The 27,593-nt window shown below is 49.6% G+C and overlaps 1 protein-coding gene across 4 annotated transcripts in view; it reads right to left on the reverse strand.

The window, feature by feature from the left end:
- The window catches only part of NFATC1 (nuclear factor of activated T cells 1), a 111,479-nt gene that overhangs the window by 77,439 nt on the left and 6,447 nt on the right, over positions 1–27,593 (reverse strand). For all 4 annotated transcript variants that reach the window (XM_040588070.1, XM_040588072.1, XM_040588071.1 and 1 more), the window contains exons 2-3: positions 24,118–25,216; positions 15,013–15,172 (exon numbers count right to left, since the gene is read on the reverse strand). In XM_040588070.1, coding sequence (XP_040444004.1) covers positions 15,013–15,172; positions 24,118–25,216 — 1,259 coding nt within the window. The remainder of the gene's footprint in view (positions 1–15,012; positions 15,173–24,117; positions 25,217–27,593) is intronic.

Genomic DNA, 27,593 nt, shown 5'->3' on the forward strand with positions numbered 1-27,593 from the left:
ACGATGGAAAATGCAGCGCTCTGGTTCCAATCCTCACATGATTTACACCCGTGTTCCTTGGGGAGTAAAGCAGCTTAATGCAACCCCCTCACTCTTTGGAGTCAGAAGAGCGCTGTCTGCATGTGTATATCCCTCAAGACAGGTTCTGCATCCCAACTCCAAAAAAGTGTTGTTGCCACATGCACAAGATTCATAAAGAGGCTGTTTGTGACTCCTGCCTGGGAGCAGAGAAGGGCAGTGCATTTTGCCAGGTCACTATACACTTCTGGTCCTACTCTCCTTCCACAAGCCACCTTTGATCCACCTGGTCCTACAGCTCCGATTACGCTGCAGTTTTATCTAAGAGCGTGCCTGCCACGGAAACATCTTACTGCAGCCATAAAAATAGGTCAGGTATATCTTATAGCTCAGCTTCAAGGTTTTGACCTCCAAGGCAGTCTGACTAAACTGTGAAAAATCCAGCGAGATTGGATTCCACACTGTAAATTGTTTGAGGGCAATGGTGATGCCACTGGTTGACGTCACTTTTTTTACCAAAATAAAAAATGAAAGGATGCAACAGAGCAGGCTCTGACCAACACACATAACGCAGCAGCTCTGCCCAGCGGGCCACAGGGACTAAAGTGAACTGAAAGGCCTGTGATCTCCAACCACAAGTAAATAAAAGAAGCACAAAAGTCTCTTAGATAAACTTTCTCAACATATACAGACTATTTTCAATTGATCATTCTAAACATTGTCATGTTGAGTAACATTATTTAGCAACAGCTGTTGCACTGGAATTTCATCCAAATACTGACAAGCTAATACCACAGCCCTGCTTAAAGCTAGCAAGACAGCCAAATAAAATGTTGCAAATGTTAATGGCAGAACTTGCCAGTAAGAGCTTTACGGAGCAGCTTAATCCGCTGCTGCAAACGGACGACACCTTGCTGCAGTTGCCGCAGCAGGATGCAAGGAGGATGCTGAGGGCAGCACCTTCTCCTTTGAAGGGAGGTACGGTGAGTGCTGGTGGCCAGGCCCTGTGTTTTCGCACACAAACCAAGACAGCAGCTCTATCGACCTGCTGACCTCAGACACAAACGCTCTGGCACATGTCAAGCCCCCAGCCAGCAGTAGGCACAGCAGAGCTTTAGCAGGCACTGCTCCTGCCACACTCACGCCCTGCCAGGGTGTCTAACCTAAGAAGTAAACCTCGGTCCTGGCGAACCGGTAGGATCTTAAAGCCTGCTGGGCCCGGCTACACATAATTACACACAACACATCAAGTCAAAAAGAAACAGGGAAAAGCGAGGTGATTCACGCCACCTAACTTTAACATGCACAGGCTGGACAACAACAGGGTCTAGTCACTTTGACTGCCTTCGCAGCCAGCACAGCAAGGCATGCACTCTGAAGGTGTGACCTGCCTGGGCTGCTTCAGAAGTTCACATCAGAGCAAAATTAATAGCTCCCTGAACCCTACACCAGCAAGCCTTCCCCTGATTACAGGGAGAAACTGAGGCAATGAGCTCACCTGCAGCCACCTACGGTTAGCCAAAGCAGCCCAAACGCAGACGTGCCCCTGTGCCAGCCCAGGCCACGCTCCAGCGCGGGGTGTCCCACGACCAGCACGCACTTTGGGCAGTCACCTACGGCTTCCACCACAGGGCTACGGGACCACCCGCTGATGGCTGCTCTGCAGCCCTTTGCTCGCCCAGCGGGGAAGGGCAGGCTCAGCTCCAGCACTGCTGAGCTTCAGTGCTTCAGCTTCTCCACCCTGACTTCGGGTACCTCGCACCCAACAACGCAGGGTGGGCAGCAGGTGGTTGCAGCTGGAAGATGGAGACCTCCAGCCTCCCTGCCCATGCCTGAGACGCAGCTGATGTCCCTCCCTTCCCCCAGCACAGCGGTGCAGCAAGGGGCAACTCATTCGCGTGCAAAGACTGCAGCAACCCCCCCGGCCCAACCTCAGCTCTGCAGCACACGGGCAATCTTGCAGCAGCACCACGTGCATTTTCAGTGGCCTTGCTGTTGCGTCAAAACTGGGGTGCGTGTTGCAATCACAACAAAAATACAGCCCCGAGCACTATTGCTGCTAACGTTCATTTTTATATTAAATTCGAACATGTATTACATGCTTTTCTGCTACAAAGAGGGAAAAGTGCATTTGCTAACAACTGGAGATACGAGAGGCTAAAGGGCAAATTTCATCATATTTTTCTTTATTTTATTCACTTTAGTCAAGACTGGAGGAACAGAATAATGCTTTTACTCATCAGATGGTTTTCCTAAAAGCATCTGCTATTCGGGCCAGGCTTCTCAGTTAATGCTGCGCTGTGACTACAGTAACTACCCATGCACCATCTACCTGGGCTGAGAGCGTCAGCACCTTCACCGACACCAGCATCCCGCAGAGCCACAGCCTGCGCCAGCACCGCCACCGTGCCGCCTTGCTCCTTGCACAACCGCCCCAGTCCGCCGCCACCCCAGCAAGGGCGCCTGCAGCCAGCAGCAGGGCCACGGCAGTTCGCATATTTTAAGGTTTTCCTCACAACCGGGAGGGATTAGAAAATGGGGCTTTGATGTGTTCAGGACATGTGCTTGAGATTACTTGTGTACCTCGACGCTGCTAGCACATGTGCCTGCAAGTTGTAGTCTAGATTTGTTTGTCCCTGGAAGCTGATGTTTGCAGCTGTGGGTGGAGTTTGTGTAATATTCTGTAACTGTAAGCCATTCCGTAGTCCATAACACTCTACAACCTATGTTCGGTAACAATATTTGAGTCTATATTGAGGAATATTACATTACTGCAGAATAAAAGCACCGAGACATAAGGCCCACATAAAGAAAATAACACCACAGCAAGAGAAGTGGTTGAAAATTAATTTGAAAGTCACTGGGAAAATTATTGCAGGATTATTATGGATTACTGATGAATAAAGGCTGTCTATAACATTTTTCTAAAAAAAGCTGCACATTCCAAGCCATTTTGTGAATTCCTGCATATATGGGGAAAGACGTACATACCTTATGTAGCTTTTTTTTCTACTCTAAGATGACAAACATTACCTAAATTTTGTTACACGTATGAACACAGCAGCTCTGTGCTGCACTGTGTTTCAGCCACACCAAATACTCCCCGTAGCACAGGGGGTGTTACAGGATCCTGATAGAGAGTTCTGCAAAGAGCAACAGCATTTATTTTTTTTTTCATTTTGCCTTTGTTTGCTTCTGCAGACTTCTCAGAGACAAAAAGCCAACCCGCCCCATACCAGTTACACTTCTTTGGCATTTCACAACTCTTAGGCGTGCTATTCCTCTTCAAGTCAATGAGTGTTTAACGGCTAAATCTAACCCTGCAGGCTTTGCCAATTTTCTCCGGTGTTTTTTCTCCTGGAACGCAGGCACTCCGTACATGTATAGCAGTGAGACTGTATTAAAAGCCACAGCAGGTGAAAAATAATACAGCCCAGGGAAGTGTTCGGGTTTGACTCTCCTCACAGTCAAAGCTATGCACAAAGCACAATGAGGCACAGTAAATAAAGACATTTCACACAGACAAGCACGGAAATCTTCCAAAACAAAGAAAATTAAATTATCTTTCAACTAAAGAACACACTGCAGTGAAAGACTAAATGAGCGATTCTAATTAAAACCATGCTGTGAATCTCCTACTTTCCACCACAAAAAAAATCAGCTAGTGTTTGCGCACGTACAGCCACCCTCTAAAACCAGTCAAGCAGCTTTCCAGCCAAACAATGCAAGACACAGCATCTCAGAACTACAAAACACATTGAAATTATTTCCATAGCAATCATAACAACAACACGCCAGGCCAGGATCCGCAGGACAGGGGGTGGCGGTGGGACCTCGGCCCCCCCACCACGCAGCACCCGTACCCTCGCCCCCGGCTGCATCCAGCGCGGTCCTGGCTTTGGCAACAGTCGGGCTCATTGGAGACAGGCACTCGCATCCCTCCTGCACCACGTGCTCACAACCAAAGCGCTGCATCCCAGTGCGCACACGGAGCAGACCCACGGCGCTGGCAGTCCTGGCCCCCGCAAGCACCCCTGCTCCAGTTTCTTAATCCCGACATGTCGCAACAACCTCGGTCAGGCTCAGGTCTCTCTCCCTGCAGTGCTCAGGTGAAGATGCTAGCAGGGGGGCGAAAACTCGGGACTAAGCCCCGTGTGCCTGAACCATACCCAGGCTGCAAGCACAGCTCAGCTCCCAGCAGCTCTCCAGGACCCAGACATGATCTCCCTTTCGACCCACTCCCTTCTGGCTATTTCTGTTTGCACCACCGCAGCATGCTGTGGGCATCCCGAATGCTAGCCACTGCCCTGCCACAGGCAGAGAGCCCAGGGGACAGCAATGTGTGGCTTATTAGGTACAGCAGAATGGGCGCATCCATGTCCTGAGCAGGGCACGTATGATACGCTGATACTGCTATTTTGATACAGGCACAGGGACAGGAATCAACTAAATATAGCACACTTCAGCAACCAGGCTAACTTACAGACTTAAATGGCGTGAAGAAAGGTATGGTCTGCCTAAAGACAGAGGAAAGTAATGGGCAGATTTTGGACAGCGATGGGAAGCTTGGCTCTAGCATCATTACGCCCGACTTGCTCTTGAGACATCCAGTAAAAGCTTCAGAAACGTGGGGGCTTCATGCCTGTTAGATGTGGGCAGGAGTAATGGTGGCGGAGCAAAAAGAAGATGCCATCATCCCAAGGGATCCCAAAATCAAAGGGACCAAAGGCACAGACAGGGGCAAAGGAGGATCCCGTTAACAGCATTCACCAGAAAACCATCAGAAGGAAGCAGTGGCATACGAGCCACTACAACCGATACCCAAAGTGCATCTGATTTTTAAGAGGGAAAGCTTAATGGATCTCCTGAAAGGCAGCGAAGAGCTCTGCAGGAACAGAGCGCAGATTCTGCCGCTTGCTTCCCTTTCTCATGCTCTCTCGGGCAGCTGGCAGCCCACACGCCCGCGTGTGACACAGCCTCTCAGAACGCCCGTGCACGGCGGGGAGAGATGTCTTAGCCCAGATTTTGCCAGAGTAACCCAAGCAACAGCAAGTTACATGATTAATTGCCAGTTCATCCATGTACCCTTACTTGGTAGAAAACTTAAAGCACATGTTCAACAATTAATCCCACTTTATGAAAATGTAAGGATCGCTTAAGTGCTCTGTTAATGGATCACTTTGCTCAATCTCTTTCACATCCTTTCCCTTACTCTCCACAGGACTGGCCCAGCAGTATTTTCACACGAGGGGCGTTCCCTGCAAGCGGCAAGGGGGGAGCTCGCTTTCTGGTGAGGACAATGGGTTTTTGCCAGGATGCCTGTCTGGCTGTAGCATCATGTCAAAGAGCAAAACTCACTGAGGGGCACTTTGGGGTCTGTAACCGAAGTGCCGAGGAGCTCTCGACACCGTACCCACGCGGTGCCCGCAGGGGCTGCTGACTGCTCCACCAGGGCTGCATCTGGAACCCGGGCAGCAGGCTTCTAAACCCCAGCGCACAGAATGTCTGCATGCAAACCAAGAGCAGGAGTTCCTCCGCTTTATTGGGTACTGAAACATTAAAAACAGGTGTTTAAAAACTGTGTTACAAATCTGTCTGCAACCTGTATTATTTTTACCATGTGCAAGTAAATTGATCACTAGCATGTTTCAACTGTTTCGGTGAAAATATGCAACTCTTGCTAAATTATTTCTTAAACATGTGGAGGGAGGAGAAAGTTTATTTGACTTTGCTGCACCAACAGCAAGCAACGTAGTTTGCTTATGTGTATGTATATAGCAGATGCTGTAATGGATCATCTCCCTTTCATGGCACGTATCAGAGAATATCTCGAGCTATTCTTCACAAGGAAAGAAAGTATAAACCCCTGCTCATAATGAAAGCTGCAACGTACTTTGAGAGAGCAACTGAGTAATTTGACACCACATTTTCCACTGATTCAGCCTGTTATTTGGAACAATGACTGATTAAAATGGAAAATCTATATTATAACCACATATACTGACATTCCAGGTTACAAGGTACATTATGGATGTGATTTTTTTACTCTTCTTACATATAAAAATAAGAAAGTATAAAACCAGAAATTATTCCAATGGAGTTACGTTGGTGTGAAAGCAATCTGAAATACGAACTGCGCCCCCCCCCCCCCCCCCATTATACCTTCATACTGAATGCACACAATATAATTTTCATGATATATAAGTTTTATGTAATTTGGAGTACCCAGAAGAAAAAAAATATCGTTTGCCCTGAGATATTAGTTTTAGGAATAGAGGACAGATGTCTAGTTACGAAAGCAGACTTGTAAAAAATTAATCACCTGCCTCATGCAGGTTAGCAGTATTTGGCAGGTAGGTTAGCTCAGCTCGTAATGAAGCATCTGGCTTTTGGTAAGGCTGCATTTTAATTTTAACCGTGTTTCATTTCAGCTTTTGGGCGCATGTCAACATGCAATAATCTGACAAGTCTGGAGCAGATTTGCTGATTGGTAACTTTGGTGTAGGTCTTCTCAACTGCCACCAAAACTAAGTCAAGTAACAACCGTGGTTCACGCCTAGACCACAGCCTCACGTATCATCTGAACCTCCCTGTAAAACTGTTTTAAACCCAGTCCTCAAGATCTTACCCATCCACAGTCTTATTTTCTTAAAAACAGCTAAACTGATTAAGAGTCAGCAAACTCCTAAGCATGTGCTTGAATTAAGCAGGCTAAGCTGATTGACCCCAGGAATATCCCAGTACTGCTTTGAATGTGGTTGGGTTTGGGGTTTTTTTGGTTGTTTGTTGGGTTTGGTTTTTTTTTTTTGTAACTGAGGTCTGGTAATTTGGGGCACACAAAAGATCTACCCATGTTGTAACTTCCCTTAGAAAAGCAGGTACCCATTTGTAGCACTACTGGTAGCCTCTTTTGGCTAACCAGAAGCATCTGCAGCTCCCTCTTGGTACAGGGAGGGCAGAAGAAGAGCTGGTGAAGCTCAGAGAGGTCTGCAGGACTCTGGCCTGCGGACTCTGAGACTCTCATCGCTTCTAGGTGTTCCCCTTGCTGCAAGCATCTTCAGTGGAAGGTGCTTCCACCACAGATTACTGGGGAAAAATCAACTGGCCTTGTGAGAAAGCAATCACCATGCAGATGCAGTGGCCGTTTTTTAACACAAACAGCTCAGGCATTCGAATAACATTCCCAAAAGACACAGACCTATTAGAACATGCATTAAGCAATTGGCAATTTTTGGTTTTACATTATGACCATTTAAAAAACTTCCAAATGTGCCAAACCTCTCCAGAATCTCACTGGCTGTTGCTTTTCTCTTCTTGTATCAAGCTGAACCGTTTCTTTCTTTTTTTAAAGAAGAAATGTAAGAGTGAACAGATCACTCGACGGGCTCCTGAGCTCTAGCAGATCTTGACAGCGTGTGTAAAGGAAGGAACTGGGAACATTTAGCTCCGTAAGCACATTTGCAGCAGCCTCACCAGCAGTACCACAAACGCCTCTTTGCCTGGCTGCTGCAGCTCATGCAGGTATCTTCCTAGCACACCGCTGCAAAGAAATCACCTATTTATTTCACCTGCCTATTATATTAATTTCTTTCTTTCCATCTTCATTGAGCACCACCCACTGACGGATACTCCCCAGGCGTACAGACACACTCACACTTTATTTGGGTATGCAGAAAAATCAAGGCAAGGAGGATTTTTCTTATGTTGCCTGGGACCTGACCGCTGGCGGGAGAGGGGAATGCCAGCTTCTAGAAATAAAACTCAAACAGAGCAAGAGACAGGGCATCTGCAACTTTTAGCAGGAGTGATGCGATATTAAGTAGGTGCCATAAGGGATGCACAGGACAAAAAGCAGCACAGCACTCGAACAGTCACGGATGAGTCCTGATTCGTCCCCAGAAAGTAGTGATACACGTTTTTGAGGTATGCTTCTAAAACAACAATCAATCGCCCTTTCAGACAATGTGCAGGAAAAACCCTGTCCACACTGCAAAAAATTCACCAAGTGAAAGGATGCAGTGTGAGACCCAAGGACAAAGTAAATGAGGAGTAAGAGAAGAAAGGCTACTGCATTCATGTTCTGCCTTGGTCTTGCAGAGCCTTCCATCATGCTGCTTGCCGCCACGCCGGGTGCGTGTGCTGCTGACCACCAAAACCAGCCTGCCCAGGGAGGCAGAAAGGATGGCTCTGCGAGCAGTGCTAGAGATAAGGATGACTCATCTCCTTCCTTCCTAGGTCTAACCTAGAAGCTCTTTGCCTTATCAGCCACCACCAGAGGACGGCTAGAAGACACCCCACACAGCGAGAGCAATGCCACCGACTCCCTTGTCACAAAGTATGAGGCAGAAAGGAAACCGGGAGATGCCAAGGAAGAGGAAAACCAGGAGCTGATACCATCACTCCCTTTCCCGAGGGAGCAGAGACAGAGACGGCGGAGGAGTGGGACCACTTTCCATCCCCTCCTCCCACAAGGCCACCACTAACTTATGCTTTGCCAGCAGCCAGTGAGCCCAAACCGCTGGCAAAGCCGGGATGTGGGGCTAAATCCTTCAGGCTGGAAAGCTTGAACACCTTGGCATGCCAACAGCCGGGATGTGCATCACGTCGGTCAGGCTGAGCGTGGGCAAGGGATCAGTTTGAAGGAGAGCAGAGATCGTCCCCCCAGCGCTGGGTGCGGGAAAATTTGCTTTGCCTTTGGAAGGGGCTGTTACACCGAACAGCAGAGGCCTGTCCCCAGGACTGCTCAGAAATCAGAGCTGAAATTGCATTTTCAGGGTTGTGAAACCTTTACCGGCTGACAGCAGCACACTTCCCAGCGCAGCGCCCTCCTGGGCTCTGCCCTTCCCAGGGGGCCATAAGCCACCCTATGGCTGCGCCTACCCTGCAGGACCGGCTTCATGTGAAACACAAAAGAGAGAAACTCCCCCCTTCCCAAAACACGATCCTCTAATGATGAAAAACCATGATAGAAAGCTTTCAGTGGGCTTTCTTCCATTTGTTGGATTTAGAGAAGCAATAGCAGCCTTAAAACATCTGCCAAATCATTCTACTTTTCACTTTTGATTATCTGTCTGCCAGTTTGAGGTTAGCTTTAACTATACAGATGCAAGAAGTGAGAAAGCCATTCAGGTTAGATTTATTCTTAAGAAGTACCGGCTGTCTAAAACAAGGCTATAAAACATAGGCTCCCTGTCTGGTTTGTTGTATGGTTGCATGGCTTTGTGCTATTAATTGCAACCTGGCTAACAGGTGCTTGCCAATGTCTTTATATCCTCACCGTAAGAAAGGATTGTATTTCCATCTGGATAAAGGGGTGATGCTGTCTTCTACAAAGAAGTCAAAAGCAGCACAGAGAGGAAGTCTATGGTGGCATGATGAGTTGAATCACTGCTTACTCACGAGAATATGCCCTCTTCTCAGGCGATAGACCCAGAGGGGGAAGGGGAAAGCCACTAACAAGATTTTTTCCACATCCACTCCTCCCGGTCAGATGGCCATGAGCTGGACCCACCAGGGACTGTTTTCTTCCCAACTCCCTTGACGCCCCCAACAATGGTGGCAGCACTGTGGTACCCCTACCAAGAAAAGCACTTACACACTCACTGCAAGGATATGATTAGTCTCATACCCTGTACTTCATTAAATTAACCAGGGGCTCACTCTTGCTGTGCAGCACCAGAGCAGTGCTGTGAAGGGCTCGCCCCACTCTGTCTGGAAGAGCCTTTCTCTCGGCTTCCTTATCCCGTTATCTCCTCCCTGGCACCAGTGGTGAACAGCTTCTTTCCAGTCTTTGCCTTTAGCTCTGCATTTCTCTCTCCTTCCCATCCTGCCTGCTGTGTAACTGCACAAGCCCAGTGACATTTCCGAAGCTGGGTGCACGAGAGGTGCCACGTGGGACCGGGGGGACACACACCCAGCCCCCAGCTGACGGTATCTGCAGCTCGCTGGACTGACTGCTGCCCCCCTCCATGTACCATGGTTTGATCAGCAAGGCTTTCTATCCCCTGAGGGGTTTGCAAAAGGTATTCATGGCTCCTGGGTCTGGCAGATGAAAGGGCTCTGACAGATACCTGCGGTGGCCACCACCTGGACCCGGGCTACTTGAGCTCGTTATCCAAAAGCAACAAAATCAGCTGACCCATGGCAAGCAAACAGTAACGCGTGGAGTGTGTTACCGGGGTGCACAAACAGCCCAGGGGCATGCTGCTGCCTCATTATCTTGATGCGGAAAGGTACAAAACCACTGAGGCAGCAATTGCTTTAGGGGAGGCTTCAACACTTGTTAGTCATAAGGGGATTTAAAAATCCCAACGTATGCCTCAAGGCCCTTGAAAATCAGACCCAAAGTGCCTACTGGAGATCTTGTTGAGGAACAACACAGCCAGCTCCTGTGAGCAAGTCTCCTGGCACAGACAACATTTTGACAACGCAAATCGGCAGCCAAATTATTGTGCTTTGCCTGTAAAATGAGGGGGTTCAGACTATGCATCTGCTCACAGGCTCAGATCAAGTTCTGCATTGGAGCGCACCAGCCGTGCACAGCCTCCACCGCCTCATGGCAAGGCGGTACAGGGGAAGGCAAAGCAGCACTCACTGTCTCATCGATGTTAACTTATTTTTTCCAAGAGGGAAAAAAATTCTGCTTAGTCCCCTAGATAAAAAAGGAAAACCCCTACAACTCCTTTTCTTCCCTTTTTCTAACCAATTTATCTACCTCACATCAAGCATGATCTTGAAGAAAATTCCTGGCATATTTTGTGTCAAAAAACTGAATAATCATCATAACTCTTGAAAGTGCTTACTAGACTGTTCTGTGCATTTGAATATTTTCTTTCACCATTTAGTCCAGTCTTCCATGGGAGTACATCATACCCTTTAATTAAACATTCTTGAGTACTTGGATTTTATCTCACAGATACACCGCACCCTGCTTGTAAAAATTCCATCTCAGGCAGCCAACGTGTTTGACTTATTCCAAAGATGAGTTATTAATTAGAATATCTATAGACCATATATTTATAATCTGGTGCCATCCCTCCCCAGGGAGCCCAAACTTTTATCTGCCAGATTACTTACCTGCAGCTGACACAGAGCCATCACTGGCTGGAATGTAAACCCCATCCTGAGCAACTCCTCACCGCCACGCTCTGAATGAGGAATGGGAGACAGGTCCAGAGGACGTTTTTAAGGCATTCTGGATGTAAACCCCTTGAATTAAATTCACCTCACTTAAAATATGGCTGTAGCTATCTAACCCTGTGGGGTTCCTGAAGCCACCACTGATTTCATCTTGCTTCGTTTAGAGAAAACCTCACCTGAGTCGTGAGCTCCTGCAAGTGCACAGGTGCCAGCAGGATGCTACCAACCATGATTTTGCTCCCCAAAGTGGTCCCCAGTTTCACTCTCACCTGGCATGGCCAGCAGCCTCGTCGCGCCTGATACCAGCTGGGGCAGCAGCCCTGCTCTGACTCAGGGAGGGAAGGACCCAGCCTGCACTCACCGAAGGCAACGACAACCAGCAAAATACTTCCCCCGGCTAAGGGGTATGAGCCGGTGCCAGCCATGAGCTCACCAGCATCTCTCCCTGGCACTGCTGGCTTGCCAGTCTGCTGCAGCACTTTCAGCTGGTAGGTGTGCCGGCTCAGCCCACTCTCAAAACGTTTAGCAATCGAGAACGGCAATAGCTTGGGGCTGCCACGGCAGCCCAACACCCAAACAGGCAACGGCGCAATGTGAGAGAGGGGAATATTGCATTATCGGGCTCATTAGCCTTCACAGACAACTTGAAGCGCCCAAAACTGTATCGTTCCAAAGCGCAGAAGGGACAGGGCAGCCACCCCACAGAAGGAAATCCATAGGAAATCCTGGTGGATGAAAGATGCCCGGGACAGCCGGCAGGAGCCTCCATGAGCAAGCTCTGGGCAGATGACAGCGAGATGATAAGGAGCGAGCGGTGCCTTCCAGCACCGGGTTGGGGCAAGGCTCTGGTGCCGCAGGCAGCTGCCAGCACCTGCCAGGCTCGCCCCTCGGGGGGTCGGCATGAACCCCTGGCAGCCCGCCATGCTCAGCCCTTCCCCGGCTCAGTCTGGGAGAAAAGAGTCATTGCAGGCACTGGCGGGTGTTCAGCACGCTGCCCAGCCCCAGTGCAAAGCTCCCACATGGGGCCCTCTCCAGCTCCAGAGAAAAGTTACCAGCCTGGGGGAGCCACCAGAACCAAGGAAAAAGGGGTCTCCCAATTTTTCTCCTAACACTGGGCTTCATGTCACACCCACAAAGTGGGACACACCACACTCCTGTCCTCCTGTGCCACCTCATCCAGCACACTCGCCTCTGAAACCTTTGATTCTCAGATGTTCCACCTCCTACAAGAAGAGATGGAGCAGCACCAAGGAAGCTAATGTTGCTTGGAAAAAAAAGTTAAACACACTCTGGCTGCAGGGAAAGCAACCCCCCGGCAGTTTTGCTGGGGAACTGTGCCCTGAGCAGTGGATGCTTTCTGGATTTACTCCTCTGCCTTAGCATGCTGCACAGATATGTGGAGGTATCAGCGTGAGAAAATCTCCTGGTTTGGAAAGCAGGATGCGAGTGAGAGGGGGTTTGAAACAGAGAAGGGAGGAAGAGACCTCTTCCACATTCTCCTTTTGCCCAAGGTAAAGGTGGAGAGCTTTAACAAAAGCAGAATTTAAGCAGACTCCCCCAAAGCAGTGACATAAGAAAGCTCTGACTGCCCACAGAGGGCAAAAGAGTAACACACAAGGGCAGTGCGAGAGGTCAGAGCAGTTTTATGAGGGGCTTTTCTGAGTCAGCATCACTGAAAACAGCAGGAAATATCAGAGGGAAAAGCTTGATCTGAACTCTCTCAGCTGAACACACTCAAGATACTGGTTGAGCTTACACCCAAGTGTGAACTCTGAAGCCTGACCTCCCTTCTGTGTAACAGAGTGAACTGAATATAACCCAGCCCAAACACCTGCAACATCTGGACACACATCGATGCAGAGATGCAGACTGCAGCTTTTGTCAGTCACAAGTTTATTAGAAGTTACTCCCTAGATTTCCTCCTCCTCCTTGCATTTTTGTTTTTAAAGTCCTTCTTTGTTTGTAAGCGCTTACTACTTCTCGTATAAAAAGTATTTATAAGTTCTTTCTTTTTGGAAGTACCGTTCATCCATCCACCCAACTCTGGTCTAAGCCAGAAGCCTTTAAGTATTTCCTCAAACAGATAACTCAAGCCGGGATGGCAATGCAGTGTGGAGAAGCCTCTTCTGGCCCTTTTTATGTTTCTGTTCTTTTTGGAGAAAAGAGTGTTCAGGTTGTAATGAAAGGACTGAAAAATGCATTAATCCTTATTAAACCGGTAGAGCCATCTGACAGGGCTAGGACTGGCTGCTTCCTCCCCTCTCCCTCCATGCCCTTCCGCAGTTTCCTCTCCTCTCTTCTGACACTTGTTTGTGTTTGGAAGCAGCACGCTCACTCCCAACAGACCAGGACAGGGGATGAGAGGGGAAATGTCTGGACACATTTAGTCCAATTAAATGTTGGCATCACATTCAGTCTTTTCAAAAAGCACGTAGGAAACTTTAAACACCAGGCTGGCCGCTGCAAATTGATGCCTCCCCATTTACATTTCCTTGCATCAAAGCCACAAAGAGCGTAGGTATTAATTGTCATCAAGCGTGTCTGCCACAAACTCCTCTTTAATATCACTTACAAATGTTCTGCTAAAACCTTTCGTCTTTCAGCAGATCACTTCATAATCCTATGTCACTGATGAGTTTTGGCAGAGCTAAAGAGCGAACTGTGTTTGCTGCTGACAACTCCCTTCACTTTCCTTTCCCAGCTGCCACAGCAGCAGCAGCAGCAGCAGCAGCAGCAGCAGCGCACACATTCTTCAGGCGCAGTCCCTGCCCGGTATCATCTCTGACTCGCATCACTCCTTCAAAACGCTGTTTGCTAACAGGGTTTTACACCAAATAAACACACGTGCCCCTGAGCCCTACACACGCGGTCTGCACATCGCCTCCCTGCACATCGCCTCCCGCACCTGCTCCCTCGCCAAGCCGCTGCTCCTGCAGGAAGAGCCGCAGCATAAAGCCAGGCAGCGCCAGCACGGCGGCAGCCCCTGCCCCCCTGACAGCCGGGGGTCTGTGGCCACCGGCCAGGGTCCAACGCGGGCCCTGCTGCACAGCGAGTCACAGCCCTGCCAGAAGGCACTGGACATTTAACTTCTGGGGGAGAAAGGAGCAGCTAGGGAGGGACAGGCATAGCTGGCTCTCTCCCGCTATTTTTCTCTTTGTCTGTGTGTTAAACAATGAAATCTTGTTCTTCCTACCCCTGAGAAGAGTCCTTTAAAAATGAATGAGACTAGTCATATAAATGAATTAAGGGTCAGTTTACAGTGTTATTAAATTAAATGCTTTATATGCAGTAACTGAAGAGTTCGGTAGAACTCATGAAACTAGATTCAGACCTCAGAGGCTTTCCAGGGTGGCTGGAAGCATTTAAGGGACTAAACAGAAGAAATTCAAAAGCTCAGCACTCGCTGCAACATCCAGACCAGCAACATAGTTCCACACTACTGCTACAGCTCTGCCCTCCAACATGTGTTCGCAGCTCTGATGAGACCCAACCGCAAGTTCAGGACTAAATGTACTGAGGCACGTCCCCAGCTGATCTCAGCATACAGTGCATGCCTGGAATCCAGCTGCACGGATAGGTCCCCAGTCACCGCCTGCCAGCTGAACGCTTGTGGAGCTGCGCACTGACGGAGCAGCACCCCGCCTGCACTGTACTCATGCTGCCGAAAGCGGGTAGATGCTCTCGCCTTGCTTTTAACAAAGGCTTGGTCCACCCCATTTAAAACACACTTTAAGGCGCAGGAATCATTGAGGACAGGAAAAACCTCCCATCGCTTCTCAGTTTTGGAGAAGAAAAGGTGCGCACAGCAGCGCACCAAGACAAACAACCTGTGCTGCTCGTTACAAGTTTTGGTACCTGCACGATAGGGTGGCCCCCCGCAGATGCCTTCACAGCCCCTCGACTGCCTTCTGTCTCATAATGAGCTCGGTGGTGGGATTTCGGCTGCACTTCAATACGCAGTTCATAAGGTCCTGAGTGAGATGGCAGCTGCCAATCAAGGGCAGGCAGGGATGGGCTATAATGGAAAGGAAAACATATTAAAAATTAACATCAAGTACACTATCACAAACCACAAGCATCCAGCACTATTACTTTAGAGACCGTGCTTCGCAGTTCATCCTTCACAATCTTACATTTAAAATTTCATCAATATGGGTAATGCCACAACATAAGTAATTTAGAAGGCAATGGTTATTTTATGAAGATTTACGGGTCAAGAATAGCTGGTGGCCCAGATGCTACCCAATTTGTAACCAAAATGGAAAAATGTTAAGACACAGCTTACAAAGATCTTAATATATTGATTCTTGAACCAAAGAGAAAAAAAAGGTAGGCAGGAAGATGCAGAGGAACCTACTGCTTTCACTGCTGTGAAAGTGAATGCCAAACCAGCTCTGGAGGGGTTCTACATTTAATGAATCTAATGGATTTCAACAAATCTGCTCAGTTTGCAGGGGGTGGAAAGAAGAAAAAAAGCCATTTCCAGCTTCCTTCCCAACAGAAAACACGTCAGAGGGTCTCAAAGTGAAGCCAAGGTCCATGCACACAAGGGAGCAAGCTCTGAGGTCAGAACTCACAAGTCCTACCAACGGTGACGCACAAGCCCGAAGGAAACCCAGCTCACTCTTCTGGCCCCGTATTGAGTCTTCAATTAACTGAAATATTATGGACTCATTACCACTGCAAAAGCAAGCAGGGTTGACAGCATGCAATGGTGGGGAAAGTGTCACTCTTAGAAACCCAATTCCAGTGTAAAACCAGTCTAGGAAATAGTCAGGAGAGCTCGGCTGTGAGGAACGCCAAGTCGATGCTTTGGTTTGAAAAAAAAAATTAAAAAAAGAGGCAAACAAGCACCATAGAAACAGCAGGCCTGAGACAAATTTATTGATCTTGAAATTGAAGCAAAAAGCTTCACAATGAAAACACTGATTTCATGTCCAGCATATATTCTTCCCTTTGGCGAATTCTCCACACCAGGTGCCCTTCAGGAGCCTTGACAAAGAACTACGCAGCACAACCCCACGTGCTACCCTGCCTCCCTACACCAAACTTCATCCTCTCTCCACCACCCCGGAGAAGATGCCCAGCGAGCAGCAAAACCCAGTCCCCGTCCCACGGAGCAGGGCTACCTGCCACAGCGAGAGGGCTCCTCCGGCCACAGCAGCGGTGAGGGGGCTGGAAGGCTGATGAGCCTGGTGGGGGCTGGCCCTGGGGGACCCCCGTGCCCCTGCTACATCACAGCCCACATGAGCCGGCAGGGGGAAAGGATGCAGAGGAGCTTCCGCGCTGGCCACGCACTGCAAGCACACATCCAGCTGCAGACTGAGCACTCCATTTGCCACCCCAGTGACCCTTGTGCTCGCAGCTCCTCAGGCACGCAGCCCTCACACCCCCCAAAGCGTCCCTGCTGCCGCCCACTGCAGGACAGAGACTTTAACCACTTCCACTGGCTTTTATTTTGCTTTTCCCTTATTTTTTTTTTTTAGTGCTTATCCAGCCCATTATCACCAGCATATCTAACATGCATCTGCTAGTGCATCAGTGCACATACACCGGTGGGACTTCAGACGGTGCTGTGTTTCTCTACACTATCTTTCTTTGCTGCTTTTAAGTTTGAGCTGCGTGATTTGAACGCCTACAGACACGCACTACGTGCATTACAGGGCTCAGCTGAAGCCACCAAGTCCTTGCCCTGGGTGCGGACAGGACCACCCGCCCTGCGTGGGCACTCCTGATACCCGAGCCCAGCTTGATCCAAACCTCCAGCCGTTCTGCTCTCCAGCCCTCAGGACAGGGAGCATCCTCACAAATAACAGAGGGGGAGAAAGTATCCACACAGTTCCCAGCTCAGCCCAGACGGAAGCCTGGCCAACAGAAAGATGCTCCTCTGTGAGGGCTCCACGAACATCTGGGCCCAGCAGCAGCCCGTGGGGCACCCTCTGCAGAGGCAAGACCCTGCCAGGCACAAATCCTGAACCTGGCTGCCCCACCACCAAGCACAGGAGCTCTAAGGATGCTGCACTTTCCCAGCTCCTGCGCACACTGCTCCCCCAGAGTGGCCAGGGCCCATCCTGGGGGCGAGGAGAAACTCTTCCACTGCTAGACGCTGTACAAAGCGCAAGGACGGCAAAAAATTACAGGCTCTCAACCACTGTATATAGCCGCTACTCTGCCTACCACACTAGGTACACATACTTTAATTTGAAAATGTCTGGAAAAAAACCCAAAATTCTGGATAAGCCACATTTGACTAATGATAAATGACAGACAGAAGAGCAAAACAGCTGTGTCTCTCCTGGTGATGATCAGCACACATTTTTAAACAGATGTTTCTAGTTTCAAGTAAATTCTCACTTGCTGGATCTTCTTTTTTTCTGAGGACACAACATCCATCAGATTAGAAATTTTTAACACTTAATTAAAAAGGACAACTCTGACCAGCAGCAGGTAGCCCTCAGGTGAAGAAGGATTTGTTTTAAGATGCGTGGAAGTAAGTAATAGCTCCAAAACTAATTACATCTCTTTAAAAAAACAAAGAAAAAAACCCACAACCCCCCCCTTCAAATCAGCACCTGAAAATGTCAATATAATTAAGTTGTACAATTCATGTTCTCAAATAAAACCCAAAAACAAAAATATAGTTTGCTGCTAGCCTGCAATCTATTGTTGAAATTCCAAAATACCACCTGCCCGATTATAAATTGACAATTAATGGCAGTTTTCCTGATAAAGGAAGCCGAGTGATGCCTTTAACAGTGTCATGGGCTGGGGCTGTCAGAGCTATTTCCTATGTTAGGTTATCTTCATCGTGCATTTAATTTCCTGTGGCTAAACATGGTTAAAGGAAAAAGTCACCAAGCGAATGGTGTAGTGGTAAAATAAAATCTGGTAGCTGCAAACAAGCCTTATCAACTTGAAAAGGCCCAAAGCACCTCACCCAGGCAGCGCCACGGGGAGGGGAGCAGAGCCCCTCCACGGGGTCAAGAGGAGAAAGGGAAGGTCTTGGCGCAGGATGCCTGGCCAGCACGTGCTGCCGCATTCCCCTCGGATCCAACTTTCCACCAGCTGAAAACCTGTCCCATGCCTTTCCACGCTGCAATAAATCTAACTGTCGCCCCCAAAACGCCACGCAGAGGGACGCTGCGGCGAGGTGGCTTTGCAAAACCTGGTGCTGGGCTGCAGAAAACTTGCTCAATGCAACTGGGTCCTACATAAATCAGATTACAATACAGATGAATAGTGATTTATTTTGCATCCACCAGATACAGAGTATGATTAAATCAAAAACAGATTATCCAGTCTGGCTGACTTCTGCCTTTAGCAGAGAGATTTATCAAGTTACAGAAAGCAAAAAGGAAAGATACTAAGCAGCACACTGGAATAAAGACAGCGAGGAAACAAAGCCAAAAACTTCTACTGACCTTTGCAAAGGTGTTTAAGCCCCATTTTCACATGGCTGCTATGCAATCGGGAATTAAATTACCATTACATTTTCTAAGCTACTAGATGCCCAAGGCCACTTGAAAAAAGAGGCACGCGAGCATCTTTGGCCTTACCTAGGCTGCTGTGCGACAGGCGTCGGAGGGCTCACCAGCCCCATGCGGGGGATAGTCCGTGGCGGGGGGCACGACCCAGCCAGCGGCTCTGCCACCCTGGGAAAGCTGGCTGGCAAGCGCGGCTCAGCACCCAGAGCAAAGCAAGGGACTCGGCAGGAGCATGGCTGAGGCTCAGTGCCCTGCACTCGACCCATTTTCTCTAACAGGGAGTGTTCCTTCAGAAACAAAAACATAAACTAGAGAAACCACAGGGCTGCTGAAACTTTTGCCAGGCTGCCAGCTTGCCCCTGCTCCAACTGTGCACCAAATGCAAATATGGTTACAATTTATTATTTATTACCCATGTCTCACATTGAAGCGGATGCCTGTTAAAGACCTTTGGGTGTTTTCTGGAAAAGTGAGAAAACAACGGTGATGCCTATATGTTCACCAACTTGACTGTGGTCAGAAAAACATACCCGCTTTATATTTCACCTATGAGTTAACGTGGGTAGATTTTTTCTCTCTTTTTTCTTTTTTTTTTTTTAATTTCCTGTCTGACAATTGAGCAATCCGGCTGCGAGCTGTTAAAATAGATGCTGCGTCCCACCCCAGACTTGGCTGGGCTTTGCTGGCATGCGGAGCAAGTAGCTCCTCCGTGGAGTGCATGTGGCACTGGATTTCCTCATGCTGCAGTCTGAGAATGAGCGCTGTCGTCATACGCCCAGACAATACTACTGTCCTACAATCTCACATTCAGAGATCGATTTGCATGGGAAGTTTTGCATCTGTTGGCTTAGAGAAAGAACAAGAAACTATTGCTGGGGGAATGGAGATAACAAGTGGCTGGCAGCGCATTTCTGCTCGTTCTGAATTTAGAATCACATGGTGCTAAAACAAGCTGGTGAAGGAAGGCCATTAATAAGATGCTCACAGGGGTGTTTGAATGAACTGAAAAACAGGCAGGAGAAAGCGTGGGGAGGATTACATCAAACAAGCAAACCAACCAACAAAAAATCAGTTCATTCAGACAGGCTTCCAAGCAGTCTTCAGCCCTATGGTGCAGCAACCTAATGCAATCAATTAATCAATTAATGCAACCAATTAATCAATTGCTACGCGGGGGCAAACCTGACTTGTTAAAGCATCTAAATACCCCCATCCCCATGAATATGGCAAGAGAGAGAAAAAGAACAGAGGCATTGTGGGCTCTGCCCTGCCTGCTCTCCCTGCCCCTCAATTAATACTAATGAGCCCCAGGAGATGGTCACCGACACACAGCCACCAGTCCCCACTTCACTGGGTCTTGCCCAGACAGCCCTGCCTTTGCTTTGTCTGAGGGACTTCCTCTGGCTTGCCATAAACACGCAAGTTGGCCATGAATGTGCAGGTCAGCAAATCCGGTGCTGCTGCACGGGGGACTATCTCTTCTTAAGATAGCTGGTGCCCTTTCCCATCTTCAGAAAGTCCCAGTTTATCGAGAAACTCAGCTTCTCCCAAGTAAGGCGGTCCCCTATCTCATGATCTGGAACAAAAATCTATGTAAAAAAAAAATTTTAAAAATTTTAAAAGGGCAACAAAGATCCACAAATCAAAAGAAAGAAGGAAAAACACATGCGACATTTTAAAATCATGATGTTTAAGGAAATCATATGGTTTGGGGCCTCAGTGGACAATTTTTGCATGCTTGGGTTTAATACTGTCACAGTCACAAAAGTGGAATCCAAAAAATCCACAAAAACTAAACAAGCCCAGTGATGCAGATAAAAGCCAAACGTGCTCTGGCAGCGGGCAGACTGGTACCCAGCCCTCACCGCAGCCTCCCTCTGCAAAACGGCATGACCCTGTGCCTGTGAGGTCAAGGACATACAGGTATATTTTTGAGGTTGAAAAAGAGACTCCAGCTAAAGAAAATGTGGCTTTCAACGGTTAAAAAAATAAACTGTACAAGAAGATACAGTAGGGGGCTTTTATAAGCCACCTGGAGCCGGGTGTCTATTTCTGGAAGCTCCTTTTTGGTGTGGTAGACCTCATACATGCCATACGTCCAACCAAGAAACCCCACCATTTCTCTTCCCCCTCCCCTACAAAACACTACATTTAATGAAAACTCAAGTGTTACAGGCCAACATACTTCCTGGATTAAACTGATGATGCCTGAAAGAAGTACAACACATTACTCTTCAACGAGTACTGAACTGTCTCTAGGAAATTTCAGGCTGTGTTTGGTCAAATACAGAGGCTAAAGAGGAAGTCCTAAAAAATGTGTAATATACTCAGAAACCCAGCACTTCCATGAGTGCCTATACTTTTGGTTGTAATATAGGATGATTTGGGACATGCTAATGAGCAGGTAAAAAATAAAAATGGGATTTTAGTTTTGGAAACAGCTACTAACAGTGTCCCAGTACCCAAGGGCAGAAGCCCAGCCATGTACGTCCACTTCGGCTTTGGCATTTTTGCCTGTGAGAGATTCTGCATTGCACAGCACTGCAGAGCAGCAGGGAATGTCACTGAAAGGAACGCGACTGGGACAGCGAGGGCTTGGGAAAGCACAGCATCACCCGCTCATGCCATCGCTGCCTGCTAGAGCGCTTCTTTTGAAACTATTTGCCACGTTAACTATAAAAGGACTACAGGCAGAAGCTTCTCACATTTGAGTGAGATAGCACAACGCACAAATACTGAACTATTGGTCTGGAAAAGGCACGGTCCCCATCGCTACCTCAGGGCTCGTTCTGAAGCATCCTCAGACAATCTCTGCCCCGTCTCGTTTCCTGTATCCAAAGGTTTGGCGTGAGGCCCTGGGCTGCAGCCAAAGCACCATGGGCAACCCCCTGGCACAGCTGGGTGACCCCATGTGGCTTCAGCCCTGGCTCTGCCCACCCACCCTGCCTCGCAGCCTCAGCACCCGTGCACCAAGCCCCACACAGGAGCGCAGCCACGTGCCCGCAGCCCGGGGGGTGCCAGCCCCAGCCTGCTCCCAGAGCCTGCAGCCCCGGGGGTCCTGCTCCCAGAGCCCGCAGCCCGAGGACCTGGCTGAGCCGCTGGGCTCACAGCCCTTGCGAGCACCCGAGGGAAGCACGAGGCACAGAAAGAACAGAAAGTGTTTCTGTTAGGGCGGGCGTTATTATGGACTCATTATTCCCTTGCTCTGGGACTCGGAAAGCCTAAAGTGGGTAGAGCTTTAATTACACCGAATGAAAAACATCATCAATTTTTAAAACAACAGAAAAAAGTGGTTTCCCTCTCAGGCTGATGCCCGCCACAAAACCCTGGGAAGGGCGACGGCACCTGGCTGAGGGTATGCCCGATCTGGCTCCCTCCTGCCCCCAAAGAGATGGGAATGCCAGAGAGGGAGGGAAAGGCGTCAGTGATTTTCCAAGGCACGCTGGCTTTTGATGAAAACTGTACCGCATATTCAGGAAGAGACAGAGGAGGCAATCAAATCTGGTTATCTCAAAATCATTATGACCGGCTAGATTTTGGAGCCCAAGTTGTTTTTTGGAACCCACCCCTCCAGCCCTTGTGTTTGAAATAGAACAGATGTGTAACATAACAGGAAAAAAATCCAGCTCTGTTGTGACAAATTCTTAACAAATTTTTTTGGAAAGATTTAAAATAACAGTTTCTGTTGCGTAGGCTGTGATCCTGTTGACGTCCGTGTTCACTTGCCCAGCGCTTTCATATACATAAAACGGGAGGTATTTTCGGTGGAAGGAAGCACGGTCAGTGTATCTGATTGGTAAAATAACTTAAAATCACATTTCACCAGTAACTTCCAACTGCCCTAGAGCACGAGTTAATGAGATCACATGGAAACATATTGTGAACCAGGAAACATATTTTATACAAGACCAAAACAGTGGAAAAAATGTTAAGTACACAACGTAGTGGGGCTCCGTTTTGTACACTTCACCTTTGTTGTCTGTGTCAGCGCGCAGGCATGCCGGCTGCCCCCGACGGACAGCAGCACAGCACCCACAGCCCCCGCTGCCACTGAAGGGCACAAGCCGGATTGGTCCTACCAGTGCCCTGGAAGTGCTGGGCAAAGAGCAGCCCCCCGGCGCAGGAGCCGGCCGGCGGCCCCTCTGACCAGCGCGGGCTGCTCAGCACTGCAGTGGGAGCACGTGGAAGGCTTTGCTGAAGTACGTGGGAAGGCTTCAAAGAGTCGCCTGGTGTTAGAAGCCTCTATCTCAGCTCTGAAAGGCAGCCAGTGCCCACCTCCAGGTGGCCAGACCCAAAGGGCTTGCCGCACTTCCCAACGTGGAACTGAGCGTGGGTCCTGTGAGAAGCTTGGGCAACGTGGAGAGGAGGAGGAGGAGGAGAATGATGAGGAAGTGGACTGCAGCACGACATGCTGTAACGCAAAGGGCTGTGGGCTGCTCAGGCTCAGTTTGGGGAGCCAGTACGTAGCAGAGAGGTGCTGGCTGGAGAAGAGTGAGGCTGGCAAGGCTGAGAGCCAGGGCGCGTATCCCTAACTCAAACATTTCAGCCCACTTCTTTCATTCTGAGAAAATGCAAAAGCAGGAAGCCAGGTGTTCGGGGGGGTGGTGGCTGGAAGAGGAAAGGGGGTGGCCATTACAGCCAGCGACTGAGCACAGCCTGCAAACTTCTGGAAAACAAAACTGTCCTCCTGCAGCATGTGCTTCTGTCTATACAGCCTTCAGAAGACCTCAAAATAAAGACCAGCACCGAGATCAAAACAGAAAGCAATGGATGTAACTCAGACTCTGGCTGTTCTGCAATTCTCCCTACGCAGGGTCCTCCTGCGACAAATTAACGCGACCAGTATATTAAGTATGATCAGCTGACAAACACGATTTTCTTCTTTCAACACAAAAGCAGTGGGGAAGAGGGAAAAAAGAAAATCACTGTCCAGCAAGGGCAGGAAGGAAGGACAACTGATAAGCAGCTTTCAGGTGTAGTGAAGTAAAAGCTGAAATAATGCACAAAAGAACCGTACTCCTATTCCATTTGTACTCACTGTCTACAAAGCGTAAATGTAAAAGGCCCTGTAACAGCCACAGTAACGAGCCCAGCTCCTTGTCCTGCAACAAAACCTAAGACAGGATGATCCATTTCAAGTAAAGCCAGAGGTCTGATGGTACTGAACTGTCTCGCTGCCTGACAAGCTTCTGAATGCCCCATGTCCAGACTGCCAGGGCTGGGGCTCGTCCCCCAGGAAGCAGATAACCAGATACAACCCACGTGTGGCCAGCTCCTAGAACAGCCTCTTTAACCCCCGCAGGCTTTACGCGTGGTCACACCACGGCAACAGCGGAGGCAGCATCACAAGACAGGGCTACGCGCAATGGGTAGATGGGCAGATTTGGCAGGAGACAGAGACAGGAAGGGCAAGGAGGGGAAAAAAGCATGCAATAAAGATACTGTCAGGATTGCCCTCCAAGTTGGGGTTCCTTACCTCATGTAGGATGTTGGAGACAGAGACTTTGGTTTGGCCCACTGGTAGGGATGCTGTGGCACAGACAGGTACTGCTCGCAGAAGTTTCCCTTCCTGATGTGCTGAAAGCTGGAGAAATCTTCTGGTGACAAATCGGCGGTTGGCGATATGGTCCCATGATCCTCGCCAGCCGGTTCAGTTTTGAGAGTCATGGACGGGGTATGGTCGATGGCAGTCTTCCTTGACTTGATGGGAATCCCATCGTTCATATCTATGGTGCTGTCGGTGGTGAGGGCATTGATGGCGGCAACGATGGCGGAGCTGGTGTACTGGTTAGTGTTCCCCAGCCACGTCTCATCGGTGATGCTCACCCGTGGTGAGTTCTGTGGGGAAGGTGTGGGGGAGTGGTGCGGGGAGTAGGAGGTCTGCCGGCCGTTGAGGCTATACTTTCTCTTGTTGCAGGGAGACGGAGGTCTGGAGTTGCGAGCCCCCAGCCAGTTCTCCTCTGTGATGCTCGTCCTGGGAGACGTTGACGGAGAGTGCCTTGGGGAACTGAGCAGAGTGCAGGCCACCATGCTGCGCTGGTAGCCCTCCTCTGTGTCAGTGGTCTTCGGAGAGACGCACGGCGACTGCCACGGGGAGGTCTGGGGTGAAGTGTACGGATATGAGTAGTTGGACTCGTAGGAAGACGCTTCAGAGTTGCAGCTTCTGGAAGACAAGCTACTCGCTGGACTCAGGCAGGACGGGTCTCTGTACGCCTCGATGTTTGGTAAGTTTAAAGTGGCAGTGGAAGGTGACCGCTTGGCATTTGGGATGGCCTCCTCAACCTCATCATGGAAAAACTGGTTATTGTTATGATGAAGTCCCATGTAAGAAGTGATCTCAATTCTAGGGCTCTCTAGCGCTGGAGCTCCATTAGGTCTGATGTTTGGTGGCAGGTAGTAGTCGGAGGCCCCGCCATCGATGTGTCCTCCATAACCAGAAGGATGATTTGTTGATGGGACAACTGAAATGACGGGATTTGATGCCTGAAGGCCATGACATGGAGTTGACAATGAGGAATGTGCCACATTTAGAGGCAAGCCAGCATTTACATTTGAAGATGTATAATTATAGTGTTCTAGAAAACAAACAGACAAACAAAAAAAGAATGATATGAGGTGCGGCACAAATATACTTGCTCAGTAACATACCCCGCTGAAGTGGAGGGACATGGCAAAACACACAAAAGCACAGCTCTCTAACAACCCAGCCAACAGGCACACCGCGCCAGCGGAGAAGCTGTGGACCAGCATCCTTGCCAATGCTGGCAGCCGAACAGCACAAGACAAGCTATCTTGGGAGGGTGATGTATGCAGACTGAGTTTGTCTCGAGGACACTCTTCCTATGCAAACCTTCAGAGCAAATAATCGAGTCTTCAGACAACGGTGCTTCACCATTCGTACCCTGCGGTGCTGCTCGAGAGATGTGCTTTTATGTAAGTGGGCCTAATTGCCTCCCTGAGAAGTTGGAACACACAAAAAACACAAGACGAAAAACAAAAGTGGAGGCAGACTAAAGCAAAGAACGCGATCAACTGCATCCTGTTAAAAAAACTATACACAACCAAAATTTCCATTACAGCAAGTTTCCAACTGGTTCCAGTTAACTAGGATTTTGGAACAAGATGGATCTATTGAGCTGCTCTGGTTTCTGGGACCACTTATCCCTCCAGCCCAACTGGCAGAGGCCAGGTGAAGGATAAACATGGATGTCTCACTACTTTGCGATAGCTGAAATTCCACTGAAATTGCTGGTTATTGTGCACGCCACGTCGAGCGCTGCCAGCAGCGCACACTCGACCAACGGTCTAACCATTGAGCAGCTCCGGGTGTATAAAAGCACTCGCAGAGCTGCATGGTCGGCGTGGAAACGTGGAAGGTGACAGATCACATCACAGACCTGCACCAACGGGCTCCTTGCCCACACGCAGGGGAACAACCTGCCCTTCGCATGCCTCCAGCCCTGCTGTGCGACGGGGACCAGCAGCAAAAAGCTGGTCCACAGGAGACTGTCCCTGCCTCGCCTCGCTGCCGCTCTGCTGAAGGGACTCCTTCAGCGCTGCCCCTCCAGCTCAGGGCCGCCTGCGTGTCTCCCATTGCCAGACAGAGACACTGGTGGGCTGCGCGTGGGGAGCCCACAACCAGGAGCAGCATGCCCCTGGTGCTGCGAGCTGTGATGGGAGCAGGAGCCACCCACCCTCCTGATGCTGGGAGGCTCTGCAGCCCCTGCACCGGCTCCCCTTGCCTTACTGAGACAAGGCAGCAAAACTTTTCTATCAGAGACAACAGCCACTGAACTCTGAGCCTGGCTAACGCCGTTCTGCGGGTTGCCCCCAGCCCCACGCTGCGCTTGCAGCACACCCGCCTTCCCCAGGTTCATTCCGGCAGCAGCACTTCCCTGCAGGACAGAGGGGAAACCCTGCATCCCCCCAGCCACCGCCGGTCCGCACGGGGAGCCTGCCCCTTCCCCTCGCGGGGGGCAAGCTCCCTCGGCCGCCCCCCTTGCCCACCTTCCCTAGGAGACAGGGAAAAGCTGCGTTAATTACTGCAGCTGTTATTCCCAAGACGACCCGCTCCCGGGAGCGCTGCAAATGCAAAGGAGCCTCCACGCTGGCCGCAGCAGCGCAGCCGGCTATTGTCTTTCTTTTGTTTATCAGCTCAGCCCTCTCTGGTGTCATCCTCCGGCGATCCCACTCGCCTTTCTTGCTGGCAACGACTCCAAGGCAAACGGTACTTAGGAAAAATGATTGTGCTGTCGCAGTTCCACAGCAACTCTGTGATGTTCCCGCTGATGCATGTCACGTCAGGTAACAGTCAGGAACGATGAGCAACACCACCTTTTGAACTCACTCTCTCACCTGCCTTCAGAGACCGGCCGTTTACTGAGGAAGGGTCATTAAATTACACCGGAGCGTGCCACAAATAAAACCGGATTATTCAAAATATGCTGCAGCTTCACGCTCCATTCAAACAAGGCAGGCAGGAGCTATGGGGAAAGAGGTGCTACTCTGACAGGGGTAATCGACTGCAGTGGTCACAGCGAGGTGCAGACCTGCCTGAGAGATCACAGTCCTCTCCTCCCAAAATTAGTCCCCTATAGTTGCTGCCGGGCCACATGGCCGCTCTGTGCCACCACAACCACCACCACCTGCATTGAAAAAAAAATATAACCAAGTGGTACAGCAGTGGTAAGATCTTCTCCGTTTCAGAAATCAGCTCAGAGAAAGGGTCTAAGCAGTGCCGGTAAGGCAGCTTCAGCGCCTTCCCTGCTTCCTCCAGCTCCAGAGGAAGGTGATGTCCTTGGCACTGCACTGCTGCCAGGACGCTGGCCAGGCACTTCCACATACATCCCCCGGGCCTTTCCACGGCCTCCTGGCCTGGCGTGCAGATGGATGGCACTGGTGACATGGCACAGCTGGGTGGCACCTCCAGCCTGTCCCCACCACGCAGCCAGA

Source organism: Falco naumanni, chromosome 3 (genome assembly GCF_017639655.2).
Source record: "Falco naumanni isolate bFalNau1 chromosome 3, bFalNau1.pat, whole genome shotgun sequence".
NCBI lineage: Eukaryota > Metazoa > Chordata > Aves > Falconiformes > Falconidae > Falco > Falco naumanni.